Here is a 15,955-nt window from a genome sequence, read left to right on the forward strand (position 1 = left end):
TGCCTCCTCATGATCAATTTTTAGCCCATCCAGTATCTCAACTATCTCCTCTTTTGTTGTGACTTTGGCAGCATCTTCTTCCTTGGTAAAGACAGAGGCAAAGTACTCATTTAGTATCTCAGCTGTGCCCTCTGCCTCCATGAGTAGGTCTCCTTTTGGTCCTTAATCAGCCCCACCCCTCCTCTTACTACCCGTTTACTGTTTACATGCCTTCAGAAGACTTTTGGATTCCCTTTTATGTTGGCCGCCAGTCTATTCTCATACTCTCTCTTTGCCCCTCTTATTTCCTTTTTCACTTCTCCTCTGTACTTTCTATATTTTGCCTGGTTCTCACTTGTATTATCAACCTGACATCTGTCATACCCCTCCCACCTTTTTTCTGCTTCATCTTACTCTCTCTTTCATCATCCAGGGAGCTTTGGCTTGAGTTGCCCTACCTTTCCCCCTCGTGGGAACGTACCTAGACTGTACCCGAACCATCTCATTTTTAAAGGCCGCACATTGTTCGATTACAGATTTGCCTGCTAATCTTTGATTCCAATTTACTCGGGCCAGATCTGTTCTCAACTCACTGAAATTGGCCCTCCTCCAATTAAGAATTTTTACTCTATATTTCTCCTTGTTGTTGTCCTGGGAATTCTGGGTAAGGATATCCTCTGGGGACTCTGGGTAAGGCAATACCGGGGGATCCTGGATAAGGAGATCTATTCTGATTAACGAGATCGTTCCTGGGGATTCTGGGTAAAGAGAACTATTCTGGTTAAGCAGATCTCTCCCAGGAATTCTGGATAAGGAGATCTATTCTGGTTAAGGTGATCTCTTGGGGATTCTGGATAAGGAGATCTATTCTGGTTAAGGAGCTCTCTCCTGGGGACTATGGGTAAGATCATCTGTCCTGCGAATTCTGGGTAAGGAGATCCGTCCTGGGGATTCTGGATAAGGAGGTCTCTCCTGGGAATTGTGGGTGAGGAAATCTCGTCTGGGAATTCTGAATAACGAGATCTGCCCTGGGGAATCGGGGTAAGGAGATCTGCCCTGGGGAATCGGGGTAAGGAGATCTGCCCTGGGGAATCGGGGTAAGGAGATCTGCCCTGGGGAATCGGGGTAAGGAGATCTGCCCTGGGGAATCGGGGTAAGGAGATCTGCCCTGGGGAATCGGGGTAAGGAGATCTGCCCTGGGGAATCGGGGTAAGGAGATCTGCCCTGGGGAATCGGGGTAAGGAGATCTGCCCTGGGGAATCGGGGTAAGGAGATCTGCCCTGGGGAATCGGGGTAAGGAGATCTATCCTAGGGATTCTGGGTAAGGAGATCTATCCTAGGGATTCTGGGTAAGGAGATCTATCCTAGGGATTCTGGGTAAGGAGATCCTCTGTGGATTCTGGGTAAGGAGATCCTCTGTGGATTCTGGGTAAGGAGATCTGCCCTGGGGAATCTGGGTAAGGAGATTCTCTGGGGATTATGAGTAGCAGATACCCTGGGGATTATGGGTAAGGAGATCTCCTCGGGATTCTGGGTAAGAAGATCTGTCCTCGGGATTCTGGGTAAGAAGATCTGTCCTGGGGATTCTGGGTAAGATGATCTGTCCTGGGGATTCTGGGTAAGGAGATCTGTCCTGGGGATTCTGGGTAAGGAGATCTGTCCTGGGGATTCTGGGTAAGGAGATCTGTCCTGGGGATTCTGGGTAAGGAGATCTGTCCTGGGGATTCTGGGTAAGGAGATCTGTCCTGGGGATTCTGGGTAAGGAGATCTGTCCTGGGGATTCTGGGTAAGGAGATCTGTCCTGGGGATTCTGGGTAAGGAGATCTGCCCTGGAAAATATGGGTAAGGAGATCTGTCCTGGGGAATCTGGGTAAGGAGATCATGTGCAGGCCCCTCTGGCCCCTCATTTACCTTCGAGGTATGGAGGGGAGATGTGGTCAGGCCTGTGCCCACTGGAGTCCATCAGTGCCCACTCCCCCAGACACGTGGCCATCAACTGCTTTCCATCTTCAATATGATAGGCCTTTGCTCAGATTCACTGACTTACTTCATTGGTTTAAACAAGGCTTTTCCATAGTTCTGAAACGTCATCATCAACTTCAACTGGGTCCCACCATGTTTCTGAACTAGAAAAACAAAATTCAACTGTTACCGTCTGTTAACTTAGCTCCTCCACTTCACCCACTGCCCCTCCTCCATCAGGGGCTCTCACCACCCCCCCCCCCCAACCCATCCCAACACCAGGCTGCCCCTCCTCCATTGGGTCACCCACCCCCATCCCCACACCAGGCAGCCCCTCCTCTATCAGGGGCACCCACCCCCATCCCCACACCAGGCAGCCCCTCCTCTATCAGGGGCACCCACCCCCATCCCCACACCAGGCAGCCCCTCCTCTATCAGGGGCACCCACCCCCATCCCCACACCAGGCAGCCCCTCCTCTATCAGGGGCACCCACCCCCATCCCCACACCAGGCAGCCCCTCCTCTATCAGGGGCACCCCCCCCCATCCCCACACCAGGCAGCCCCTCCTCTATCAGGGGCACCCACCCCCATCCCCACACCAGGCAGCCCCTCCTCTATCAGGGGCACTTTTGCCACTACTGTTTGGAAACAGATGAACGGCTGCACTGATTATTGGGGTTGGGTCCAGTGTTAGAGCCACACACAGTCCGTGAGCTGCCTGGTAATTACAGAGTGTGAGTCTGGACATTCAGTACCTCACTGCCCCTCCTCATCCCCACCTGGACCTTCCCATTTCTCTTCTGGAATGCCAGCTCCCAGCCTCCTCTCTAAACATTGGCACCCATGCAGAAAGTAGGATGTTGGTCATTAGAAAGACCGAGACCCAGACTCAGTCCCCCAAGACCCCCGGACTCACTCCCCGAGACCCCCGGACTCACTCCCCGATCAGTACACTGGCTAACTGGTTTCTAATTGCAGGGTTTCTCTCTCACTCCATTGTTGATGATCTCGATATTCTCCGGTATTTACTCGAGCCTCGCCTACTTCCTCCCATGTTTTGGGATTCTAGGATCTCATCTGGACCTGGCATCTTGTAGACAATCAACACATTTTATTCATAACCCCTCCTTTACTGATGTCTCCTTGTGTTGAGTCCTGAGCCAGAGCGAATGACTGCCTGGAATGTGCCCGTCCTCATTTGTGAAACCCGATTTGAAGAATATTTAACACAATACCATTTCCTTTTCCTCTCTAACCTGCGGACTTACCCTTTAAGGACTTATCACCCCCTCACCCGAATCACCGCTCCATCTGTGAATATGGACAGTGAGTGAGGCTATTCGACTTTGGGGCAATGCAACCGAGGTACACCACCCGCGCACAATCAATCACCCTCGCACATCCACCCTCGCACATCCACCCGCGCACATCCACCCGCGCACATCCACCCTCGCACATCCACCCGCGCACATCCACCCTCGCACAATCACCCTCGCACATCCACCCGCGCACAATCACCCGCGCACATCCACCCTCGCACATCCACCCTCGCACATCCACCCTCGCACATCCACCCGCGCACAATCACCCGCGCACATCCACCCTCGCACATCCACCCTCGCACAATCACCCGCGCACATCCACCCTCGCACATCCACCCTCGCACATCCACCCTCGCACATCCACCCTCGCACATCCACCCTCGCACATCCACCCTCGCACATCCACCCTCGCACATCCACCCTCGCACATCCACCCTCGCACATCCACCCTCGCACATCCACCCTCGCACATCCACCCTCGCACAATCACCCGCGCACATCCACCCGCGCACATCCACCCTCGCACATCCACCCTCGCACATCCACCCGCGCACATCCACCCGCGCACATCCACCCGCGCACATCCACCCTCGCACATCCACCCTCGCACATCCACCCTCGCACATCCACCCTCGCACATCCACCCTCGCACATCCACCCTCGCACAATCACCCGCGCACATCCACCCGCGCACATCCACCCGCGCACAATCACCCTCGCACATCCACCCGCGCACATCCACCCGCGCACATCCACCCGCGCACATCCACCCGCGCACATCCACCCGCGCACAATCACCCTCGCACATCCACCCGCGCACATCCACCCGCGCACATCCACCCGCGCACATCCACCCGCGCACAATCACCCTCGCACATCCACCCGCGCACATCCACCCGCGCACATCCACCCGCGCACATCCACCCGCGCACATCCACCCGCGCACATCCACCCGCGCACATCCACCCGCGCACATCCACCCTCGCACATCCACCCTCGCACATCCACCCGCGCACGTCCACCCGCGCACGTCCACCCTCGCACGTCCACCCGCGCACGTCCACCCGCGCACATCCACCCGCGCACAATCACCCTCGCACGTCCACCCGCGCACGTCCACCCTCGCACGTCCACCCGCGCACGTCCACCCTCGCACGTCCACCCGCGCACGTCCACCCGCGCACAATCACCCGCGCACGTCCACCCTCGCACAATCACCCTCGCACATCCACCCGCGCACATCCACCCGCGCACATCCACCCGCGCACATCCACCCGCGCACATCCACCCGCGCACAATCACCCGCGCACATCCACCCTCGCACATCCACCCGCGCACATCCACCCGCGCACATCCACCCGCGCACATCCACCCGCGCACATCCACCCGCGCACAATCACCCGCGCACATCCACCCTCGCACATCCACCCTCGCACATCCACCCTCGCACATCCACCCGCGCACATCCACCCGCGCACATCCACCCGCGCACAATCACCCGCGCACATCCACCCGCGCACATCCACCCGCGCACATCCACCCTCGCACATCCACCCTCGCACATCCACCCGCGCACATCCACCCTCGCACATCCACCCGCGCACATCCACCTCGCACATCCACCCGCGCACATCCACCCTCGCACATCCACCCTCGCACATCCACCCTCGCACATCCACCCGCGCACATCCACCCGCGCACAATCACCCTCGCACATCCACCCGCGCACATCCACCCGCGCACATCCACCCTCGCACATCCACCCGCGCACATCCACCCGCGCACATCCACCCGCGCACATCCACCCTCGCACATCCACCCTCGCACATCCACCCTCGCACATCCACCCGCGCACAATCACCCGCGCACAATCACCCTCGCACATCCACCCGCGCACAATCACCCTCGCACATCCACCCTCGCACAATCACCCTCGCACATCCACCCGCGCACATCCACCCGCGCACATCCACCCTCGCAAATCCACCCGCGCACATCCACCCGCGCACATCCACCCGCGCACATCCACCCTCGCACATCCACCCTCGCACATCCACCCGCGCACATCCACCCGCGCACATCCACCCGCGCACATCCACCCTCGCACATCCACCCGCGCACATCCACCCGCGCACATCCACCCGCGCACAATCACCCGCGCACAATCACCCTCGCACATCCACCCTCGCACATCCACCCGCGCACATCCACCCTCGCACAATCGCCCTCGCACATCCACCCGCGCACAATCGCCCGCGCACAATCGCCCGCGCACATCCACCCGCGCACATCCACCCGCGCACATCCACCCGCGCCCAATCACCCTCGCACATCCACCCGCGCAAAACCACCCGCGGTCATCCACCCGCCCACAATCACCCGCGCACATCCACCCGCGCACATCCACCCGCGCACATCCACCCGCGCACATCCACCCGCGCACATCCACCCGCGCACATCCACCCGCGCACATCCACCCGCGCACATCCACCCGCGCACATCCACCCGCGCACATCCACCCGCGCACATCCACCCGCGCACATCCACCCGCGCACATCCACCCGCGCACATCCACCCGCGCACATCCACCCGCGCACATCCACCCGCGCACATCCACCCGCGCACATCCACCCGCGCACATCCACCCGCGCACATCCACCCGCGCACATCCACCCGCGCACATCCACCCGCGCACATCCACCCGCGCACATCCACCCGCGCACATCCACCCGCGCACATCCACCCGCGCACATCCACCCGCGCACATCCACCCGCGCACATCCACCCGCGCACATCCACCCGCGCACATCCACCCGCGCACATCCACCCGCGCACATCCACCCGCGCACATCCACCCGCGCACATCCACCCGCGCACATCCACCCGCGCACATCCACCCGCGCACATCCACCCGCGCACATCCACCCGCGCACATCCACCCGCGCACATCCACCCGCGCACATCCACCCGCGCACATCCACCCGCGCACATCCACCCGCGCACATCCACCCGCGCACATCCACCCGCGCACATCCACCCGCGCACATCCACCCGCGCACATCCACCCGCGCACATCCACCCGCGCACATCCACCCGCGCACATCCACCCGCGCACATCCACCCGCGCACATCCACCCGCGCACATCCACCCGCGCACATCCACCCGCGCACATCCACCCGCGCACATCCACCCGCGCACATCCACCCGCGCACATCCACCCGCGCACATCCACCCGCGCACATCCACCCCTTGCCCACGCAGACACACGGACATCCGCGCCCACGCCCACGCACCCATCCGCTCGCACACCGACACGCGCGCCTGCCCACGCACGCACACAACCGCTAGCCCATGCACACACACCCACTCCAGCGCAAATTTTCCATCACCCGCCTGCGCACCCTCCCACACGTGCAATCCGTGGAAACCATCCTAGCTGATGTGGTAACAGAAATAATGGGGACCGTTTGGGATGACAAACCGGAATTCCTGCAATCAGCGCAGCTGGAAAGAATCAAAGTGGAAACACAAACGGATCTCAGACAAGAAACCGATAGGGCGGGACTCCGACAGTGTAAAGGCACCAAAAGACGATGAAATGGAGGTAGCCAATGGAATGACCGCTAACCCTGTAATCAGATTGGAGTCTCCTGAAGATTGGGCCTCCACTAAACTGTCAATTGAAGAGTGCAAAGAATAACCAGCACCTCAGATCAAATAAGGACCAGGGGCAGGAGGATTCCTCTGGGGGAAGAGGAACAAAGCTCAAGGGGAAAAGCTTCAGGAGGGTCAGATGGACCAAATCAAGGGTTAGGTGCAAACCGCAGGAATCAAATGGAGTGAGGGATGGTTGATTCAAAATGGAGGACGAAGCCAAACGCTCACGGATGGAAAAGGTGGTGCAGTCGCTCATCATCTTGCGAAGTGTGGCTGAGGGGCAGTGGCTGGAGTTGGGACGGTTAAAGGGAAACCCATAGAAATCAGTTCCACTCTCTGAGAAACCGAAGGAATGGGATCCTTGGCCACCACCGGGGTTTGTTGACGATCTTATGGGATCGAGTGCCGGTGTGGGCAGTGGAGAATTCCACATCTACAGACCCTGATGTCAAAGGATGGAGAAAGGAATCAAGAAACATAAAGGAGGAAAAAGTTCAAAGATGCAACAGAGGTTGTTAAGCAGTGGAAAGGGAAAAAGTCTGCTCCAGACCAGGAAGCAGTCCAAGTGGATACTCCTTCCCTCGGGCCTATCTTTGGTCCATCGGATGAGCCTGCTGAGAGGACTGTGCTCTACGGGGGGGGGACACGGCTGCCAGCAGTCTTTTGAAAGTGCATTGGAAAAGAGACCAAATGGAGTGAGCTTGGAAAGAGCCAGAATGAAGAAGAGTCCTTTTACTGAAGAAGGCTGGAAAGGTGAAGCGATCGGCAGCTCCGATCGTGTCCTTTTGTAAAAAAAGGTGGTTACACCAGAAATGCAAGGCGACGGACACGAGCGGGAAATTTCCATGGGGGACGATCCGGCGTGAGGACTCCTGTGTCCAGGGGATGCCAGAGTCCACACGAAAAGGAAAGGTGGGAACCTCGGACACTGCATCAACGGCCTTTGAAATAGCCGAAGGGACCGACTATGGGGCATGCGATCATGGGCAGCAAGAACTTGGGGAAATGATTGAGAAGGCAATTATTGGGCATGGAGCCGGGTCGGGTCAGGCGAATACTGTAGGGCATACTCTCCGGGAATACCCTCCAGGGCATACTGCCTCGCGACACAGGCCGCTAGAGCCGATGGTTCTATGCCGCGGGGAGGATGTGTAGCAGAGTAACTGAGGGCCTGATCCCCGAGTAAGCATGTGGCTCTTTTAAGAGACGTCACCTTAAGTAATTAAGGCTGGAATGGGCGGAGACCTTCCCCAGTCAGGTGAGTTAAAAGGGTGACGATGGTAGCCATGATGTGGAGATGCCGGTGATGGACTGGGGTTGACAATTGTAAACAATTTTACAACACCAAGTTATAGTCCAACAATTTTATTTGAAATTCACAAGCTTTCGGAGGCTTCCTCCTTCCTCAGGTGAATGTGGAAATGAAATCCTCGAACCCTTCGCATTTATAAATCACAGAACAATACCTGGTGATTACAGATAGTCTTTCCAACTGCCCGTTGCCAAGGCAATCACAGTGTGCAGACAGAGAGGTGTTACCTACAAGGCCATCGAATATACAAACAACCAAAAAAAAAGAGAGAGAGGCAGAAACATAGAAACATCCAGAAGGAAGAGAAAGACAGCAAATGACCCGTTATATTAAAAACAGATAACATTTGTTCGCTGGTGGGGTTACGTGTAGCGTGACATGAACCCAAGATCCCGGTTGAGGCCGTCCTCATGGGTGCGGAACTTGGCTATCAATTTCTGCTCGACGATTTTGCGTTGTCGTGTGTCTCGAAGGCCGCCTTGGAGTATGCTTACCCGAAGGTCGGTGGCTGAATGTCCTTGACTGCTGAAGTGTTCCCCGACTGGGAGGGAACCCTCCTGTCTGGCGATTGTTGCGCGGTGTCCGTTCATCCGTTGTCGCAGCGTCTGCATGGTCTCGCCAATGTACCATGCTCTGGGGCATCCTTTCCTGCAACGTATGAGGTAGACAACGTTGGCCGAGTCACAGGAGTATGAACCATGCACCTGGTGGGTGGTGTCCTCTCGTGTGATGGTGGTATCAGTGTCAATGATCTGGCATGTCTTGCAGAGGTTGCCGTGGCAGGGTTGTGTGGTGTCGTGGACGCTGTTCTCCTAAAAGCTGGGTAATTTGCTGCGAACGATGGTCTGTTTGAGGTTGGGTGGCTGTTTAAAGGCGAGTAGTGGAGGTGTGGGGATGGCCATAGCGAGGTGTTCGTCGTCATTGATGACATGTTGAAGGCTGCGGAGAACATGGAGAACACACACCCGGACGTAATATCGTATCAGGCAATGGAACCCTGTGTGAGAACCTCTCTGGATACATCGAGGGCATCCTGAAACCCATCGTACAGGGAACCCCCAGCTTCTGTCGCGACACTACAGACTTCCTACAAAAACTCAGTACCCACGGACCAGTTGAACCAGGAACACTTCTCACCACGATGGACGTCTCGGCACTCTACACCAGTATCCCCCACGATGACGAAATCGCTGCGACAGCATCAATACTCAACACCAACAACAGCCAATCTCCAGACGCCATCCTACAACTCATCCGCTTCATCCTGGATCACAATGTCTTCACCTTCGATAACCAGTTCTTTACCCAAACACACGGAGCAGCCATGGGGACCAAATTCACACCCCAATACGCCAACATTTTCATGCACAAGTTCGAGCAGGACTTCTTCACTGCACAGGACCTCCAACCAACACTATACACCAGATACATCGACGACATTTTCTTTCTATGGACCCACGGCGAGGAATCACTGAAGAGACTACACGATAACATCAACAAGTTCCATCCCACCATCAAGCTCACCATGGACTACTCCTCAGAATCAGTTTCTTTCTTGGACACACGAATCTCCATCAAAGACGGGCACCTTAGCACCTCACTCTACTGCAAGCCCACGGACAACCTCACGATGCTCCACTTTTCCAGCTTCCACCCTAACCACGTCAAAGAGGCCATCCCCTATGGACAGGCCCTGCGAATACACAGGGTCTGCTCAGACGAGGAGGAACGCGATGGACACCTACAGACGCTGAAAGACGCCCTCGTAAGAACAGGAAATGACGCTCGACTCGTCGATCGACAGTTCCGACGGGCCACAGCGAAAAATCGCATAGACCTCCTCAGAAGACTAACACGGGACGCAACCAACAGAGTACCCTTCGTCGTCCAGTACTTCCCCGGAGCGGAGAAACTACGCCATGTTCTCCGCAGCCTTCAACATGTCATCAATGACGACGAACACCTCGCTATGGCCATCCCCACACCTCCACTACTCGCCTTCAAACAGCCACCGAACCTTAAACAGACCATCGTTCGCAGCAAATTACCGAGCTTTCAGGAGAACAGCGTCCACGACACCACACAACCCTGCCACGGTAACCTCTGCAAGACATGCCAGATCATCGACACAGATACCACCATCACACGAGAGGACACCACCCACCAGGTGCATGGTTCATACTCCTGTGACTCGGCCAACGTTGTCTACCTCATACGTTGCAGGAAAGGATGCCCCAGAGCATGGTATATTGGCGAGACCATGCAGACGCTGCGACAACGGATGAACGGACACCGCGCAACAATCGCCAGACAGGAGGGTTCCCTCCCAGTCGGGGAACACTTCAGCAGTCAAGGACATTCAGCCACCGACCTTCGGGTAAGCATACTCCAAGGCGGCCTTCGAGACACACGACAACGCAAAATCGTCGAGCAGAAATTGATAGCCAAGTTCCGCACCCATGAGGACGGCCTCAACCGGGATCTTGGGTTCATGTCGCGCTACACGTAACCCCACCAGCGAACAAATGTTATCTGTTTTTAATATAACGGGTCATTTGCTGTCTTTCTCTTCCTTCTGGATGTTTCTATGTTTCTGCCTCTCTCTCTGTTTTTTTTTTGGTTGTTTGTATATTCGATGGCCTTGTAGGTAACACCTCTCTGTCTGCACACTGTGATTGCCTTGGCAACGGGCAGTTGGAAAGACTATCTGTAATCACCAGGTATTGTTCTGTGATTTATAAATGCGAAGGGTTCGAGGATTTCATTTCCACATTCACCCGAGGAAGGAGGAAGCCTCCGAAAGCTTGTGAATTTCAAATAAAATTGTTGGACTATAACTTGGTGTTGTAAAATTGTTTACAATTAAAAGGGTGAGGCACAAGAGAAACAGGGCTGCTGCTGAGACACAGCCCAAAGATGAAGCTGGAAAGGAGCTGGCCTGGGCTCTGACCTGATGAGCTGAAAGGCAGTTGTGGACGGCTGAAAGAGCCTGGGTCTGGGAACGTGTACTAGATGTTGCCAAAGGTACTGTAGTGTGACTCAGTGTGGAGTGAGTTAAAATAAATGCGGTACGAAGTATGAATTGGTTCAGGGCTATCGTTTGTCGTATGAGGAAGGTTACCAGACGGTTGCACTCTGGTGTGGATGGATGCACGGATGCTCGGACACATAGGCATCCTAACAGAGGAAACAAAAAAATCTGCTTACTGACTCGGACAATCCTTGTGGTAGCCAGCTCCTGCAGTAAAGGTGCAATGAGGCTGCTGTTCCTTGCATACAGCTCGTAACGATTAATGCCGATGTAGAATTTCAACCAACTTGGATAAGTGTCGGCAGGAGAATCACCAACTGGCAGAACATACTCCTGCTCTAGACTGACCCTGGGATTGGTGAGAGCGAAGCACAAACAGTTAAATGGATGTACGGTCTGTGTAGTATCATAGTATGGTACAGCACAGGAGGTGGCCATTGGGCCCATCATGCCTGTGCTGGATCTTTGAAGGAGCTATCCAATTAGTCCCATTCTCCTGCTCTTTCCCCATAACCCTGTAAATTTTTTCCCTTCAAGTATTTATCCAATTCCCTTTTGAAAGTTATTATTGAATCTGTTTCCACCGCCCTTTCAGGCAGTGCATTCCAGATCATTATGACTTGCTGTGTTCTTAAAAAAAAATGTTTCCTTATGTTGCCTCTGGCTCTTTTGCCAATCACCTTAAATCTGCGTCCTCTGGTTACTGACCGCTCCACCAATGGAAAACACTTTTCCTTATTTACTCTATCAAAACCCTTCATGAGTTCAAAACCTCTCAAATCTCTTGATGACCTTTGCTCTAAGGAGAACCCCAGCTTCTCCAGTCTCTCAACATAACTGAAGTCCCTCATCCCTGGTACCATTCTAGTAAATCTCCTCTGCACCCTAAGCCCTTCACATCCTTCCCAAAGTGTGGTGCCCAGAATTGAACACAATACTCCAGCTGAGGCCTAACCAGTGTTTTAGAACCGTTTAGCATAACTTCCTTGCCTCCATTAATAAAGCCCAGGATCCTATATGCTTTTTAAATAGCCTTCTCAACTTGTCCTGCAACCTTCAAAGGTTTGTGCATGTTGAGACCTCTAGGTCTCTGTTCCTGCATCCCCTTTAAAATGTTACCATTTAGTTTATGTGGCCTCTCCTCATTTTTCCTACCAAAATATATCACTTCACACTTCTCTGCATTAAATTTCACCAGTTTCTCTATGTCCTCCTGAAGTCTGTTATTATCCTCCTCATTATTTACTACATTTCCGAGTTTTGTGCCAGCTGCAAATTTTTGAAATTATACCCTCTGTACCCACGTCCAGGTCATTAATATATATTAAAAAGAGCAGTGGTCCTAATACTGACCCCTGGGGAACACCACTACATACTTTGCTCCAGTCTGAGAAATATCCATTCACTACAACTCTCTGCTTTCTGTCCCTTAGTCAATTTTGTATCCACGCTGCCATTGTCCTTTTAATCCCATGGGCTTTAATTTTGCTAACAAGTCTATTATGTGGTACTTTATCAAATGTCTTATGAAAGTCCATATACAAAACTTCAACCCTCTCCTTTACCTCATCAAAGAACTCAATCAAGTTAGTCAAACACGATTTTCCTTTAACAAATCCGTGCTGACTTTCATTTATTAGCCCATACTTTTTCAAGTGCCAATTAATTTTGTTCCGGATTATTGTCTCTAAAAGTTTCCCCACCACCGACGTTGGGCTGACTGGCCTGTAATTGTCGGGTTTATCCCTCTCCCCCTTTTTTTGAAGAGGGGTGTAATATTTGCAATCCTCCAGTCCTCCAGCACCACTCCCGTATCTAAGGAGGATTGGAAGATTGTGGCCAGAGCCTCTGCTGTCTCTACCCTTCCTTCCCTCAGTAACCGAGGATGCACCTCATCCGGACCGGGTGACTTTTCTACTTTGAGTACTGCCAATCTTTTAAGTACCTCCTTCTTTATCTATTTTTAATCCTATCCAATATCACTACCACCTCCCCTTTTACTGTTACATTAGCAGCATCCTTTTCAGTGAAGACTGATGCCAAATATTCATTTATTACCTCTGCCTCCATAAGAAGATCTCTTTGTTCCTAATTGGTCCCACCCTTCCTTTGACTATCCTTTTACTATTTATATGTTTATAAAAAGACTTTTGGGTTCCCTTTTATGTTAGCCATTGTCTGTTTTCATATTCCCTCTTTGAACCTCTTAATCCCTTTTTTAGATCTCCTCTGTACTTTCTGTATTCAGCCTGGTATTAAGAACCTTACATTCATTATAAGCCTCCTTTCTCAGCTTCAATTTAATCTCTCTATCTTTAGTCATCCAGGGAGCTCTAGCTTTGAATGCCCTTCCTTTCCCCTTCGTGGGAATGTGTCTACTCTGTACCTGAACCATCTCCTCCTTGAAGGCCTCCCATTGTTTAATTACTGTTTTGCCACCAATTTCTGATTCCAATCCACCTGGGCACGATCCCTTTTTAACTCACTGAAATTAGCCCTCCTCCAGTTAAGTATTTTTATGCTTGATTGTTCCTTGTCCTTTTCCATAACTATTGTAAACCTGATATTATGATCACTGTTCCCCAACTGCTTCCCCTCCAACTGAAATATGCTCCACTTCAATCCCCAGAATTAATATTAGAGAATTGTACGGTCTGTGTATTACATTAGACTATTGTATGGTCTGTGTATTATATTAGAGTATTGCACCAGTCTGCATATTATATTAGTGTCATGTGGTCTGAGTATTACAGTATCTGTTACTTTGGAGTATCATAGTGTCTATATCATTATCTGTGAATCACCCGATGTCTGTATTAGATTAGAATATCCCTCCCTCTGCCAGGATTATGGGGGTTAATTGAGCAGTGCTCCACTCACCAGCCATAACTGTTGGTGCTCTTTGGGTTGAACCTTTCTGCTGAGTTTACGGAGAAGAGCTGATCGCCTGGTTTTAGTGCTGGTGTCGGTATCTTGTAGAGTGGATGTTGAAACAGAGCAGCCAGTTTGGATGAGCTGTACTTGTGGACATCCCTCTGTGAATCTGGCTTCTGATGGAATGACTGACTCCTGTCACTCGAATCTTCGACCTTTTCCAGGGATTGAGACGCCCTGGTGCTGGCATAATTTTGAAGGTCCCTCTTTGTGTTTGACGGCCTGCTCTTGAGCACTGGCCGGTTTGGGAGTGGAGGAATTCCCTGGTCTGCAGCCTGCATGTGGCGATCACACCCTTCTTGCAAGTTCAGTTCCAGTACAGGCAGCAGGGCTATCAGGACATGCAGCACCAGGCTGATCAGAATTAAAAACAAGAGTGCCAATTTGGATTTCCAGAAGATCAGAATCGGGATTCTCCAATACATCTTGGCCAAATTCTTAAACTCTGATATAAGAATTTTCAGAATAAAATACTCTTAACTGCTACTGAAATCTGTTTTGCTTCCACATCTGTGCCAGTGTTGTGCCCAGCACTGAGGGAGGGTCCTCTGCTCACAGGCACACGTGATAACACTCGGCTGTACGGCTGAGGTTTGTTCAGTGCAGCCCTGGTCAGTGTGACCGTCCTAGCTTATCACATTGCAAACAGAGAGGCCTGTCCACGTTCAAAGGTGGGTTGGAATCGGCCCTGTAGAGTGCGGGCTTCATGCCAGGGCTCATCATACCTGCAGCAAAGGTTGGAACCAGTAACAGGCTGACTGCTTCACATCAACTCCTGGAATTTGGATATTTGTAATCGGACAGGGCCTTACAATCTCTCAGATTACAACACAGAAGGAGGAGGTTATTCATCTGTGGTAGGGCTGGCTCATTAACTGGAGTTACTCCAATCCCTGCATCCTTTCCATATTCTTTCTTTTCAAATGCTTATCAATTCCCTCTTAAATGATGTTCTAGTCTCTGTCTTATCAGCTTGTTAATGGGTGTGGAGTGGACAATACCCTGTGACTGGACATGGTGAACATGTTGTTAATGGGTGTGGAGTGGACAACTCATGACCAGTTCACCATGTCCAGTCACAATTGGTGTGAAGTGGACAATATTCTGTGATCAGACTCTACACTGTCCCATCAAACACTCCCAGGGCAGGTACAGCATGGGTTAGATACAGAATAAAGCTCCCTCTACACTGTCCCATCAAACACTCCCAGAGCAGGTACAGCATGGGTTAGATACAGAATAAAGCTCCCTCTACACTGTCCCATCAAACACTCCCAGGGCAGGTACAGCACGGGTTAGATACAGAATAAAGCTCCCTCTACACTGTCCCATCAAACACTCCCAGAGCAGGTACAGCATGGGTTAGATACAGAATAAAGCTCCCTCTACACTGTCCCATCAAACACTCCCAGGGCAGGTACAGCATGGGTTAGATACAGAATAAAGCTCCCTCTACACTGTCCCATCAAACACTCCCAGGACAGGTACAGCATGGGTTAGATACAGAATAAAGCTCCCTCTACACTGTCCCATCAAACACTCCCAGGACAGGTACAGCATGGGTTAGATACAGAATAAAGCTCCCTCTACACTGTCCCATCAAACACTCCCAGAGCAGGTACAGCATGGGTTAGATACAGAATAAAGCTCCCTCTACACTGTCCCATCAAACACTCCCAGGGCAGGTACAGCACGGGTTAGATACAGAGTAAAGCTCCCTCTACACTGTCCCATCAAACACTCCCAGGACAGGTAC

General features: G+C 52.7%; 1 protein-coding gene across 2 annotated transcripts in view; it reads right to left on the reverse strand.

Annotated features, from left to right (window-relative positions):
• LOC137305764 (extracellular serine/threonine protein kinase FAM20C-like) overlaps positions 1-15,663 on the reverse strand; it is a 55,327-nt gene extending 39,664 nt beyond the window's left edge. For both annotated transcript variants that reach the window (XM_067974715.1, XM_067974714.1), the window contains exons 1-3: positions 14,146-15,663; positions 11,442-11,614; positions 2,027-2,105 (exon numbers count right to left, since the gene is read on the reverse strand). In XM_067974715.1, coding sequence (XP_067830816.1) covers positions 2,027-2,105; positions 11,442-11,614; positions 14,146-14,624 — 731 coding nt within the window. In that variant the 5' untranslated portion in view covers positions 14,625-15,663. The remainder of the gene's footprint in view (positions 1-2,026; positions 2,106-11,441; positions 11,615-14,145) is intronic.
• Positions 15,664-15,955: the final 292 nt, after the last annotated feature.

Source organism: Heptranchias perlo, chromosome 40 (assembly GCF_035084215.1).
Source record: "Heptranchias perlo isolate sHepPer1 chromosome 40, sHepPer1.hap1, whole genome shotgun sequence".
Taxonomy (NCBI): domain Eukaryota; kingdom Metazoa; phylum Chordata; class Chondrichthyes; order Hexanchiformes; family Hexanchidae; genus Heptranchias; species Heptranchias perlo.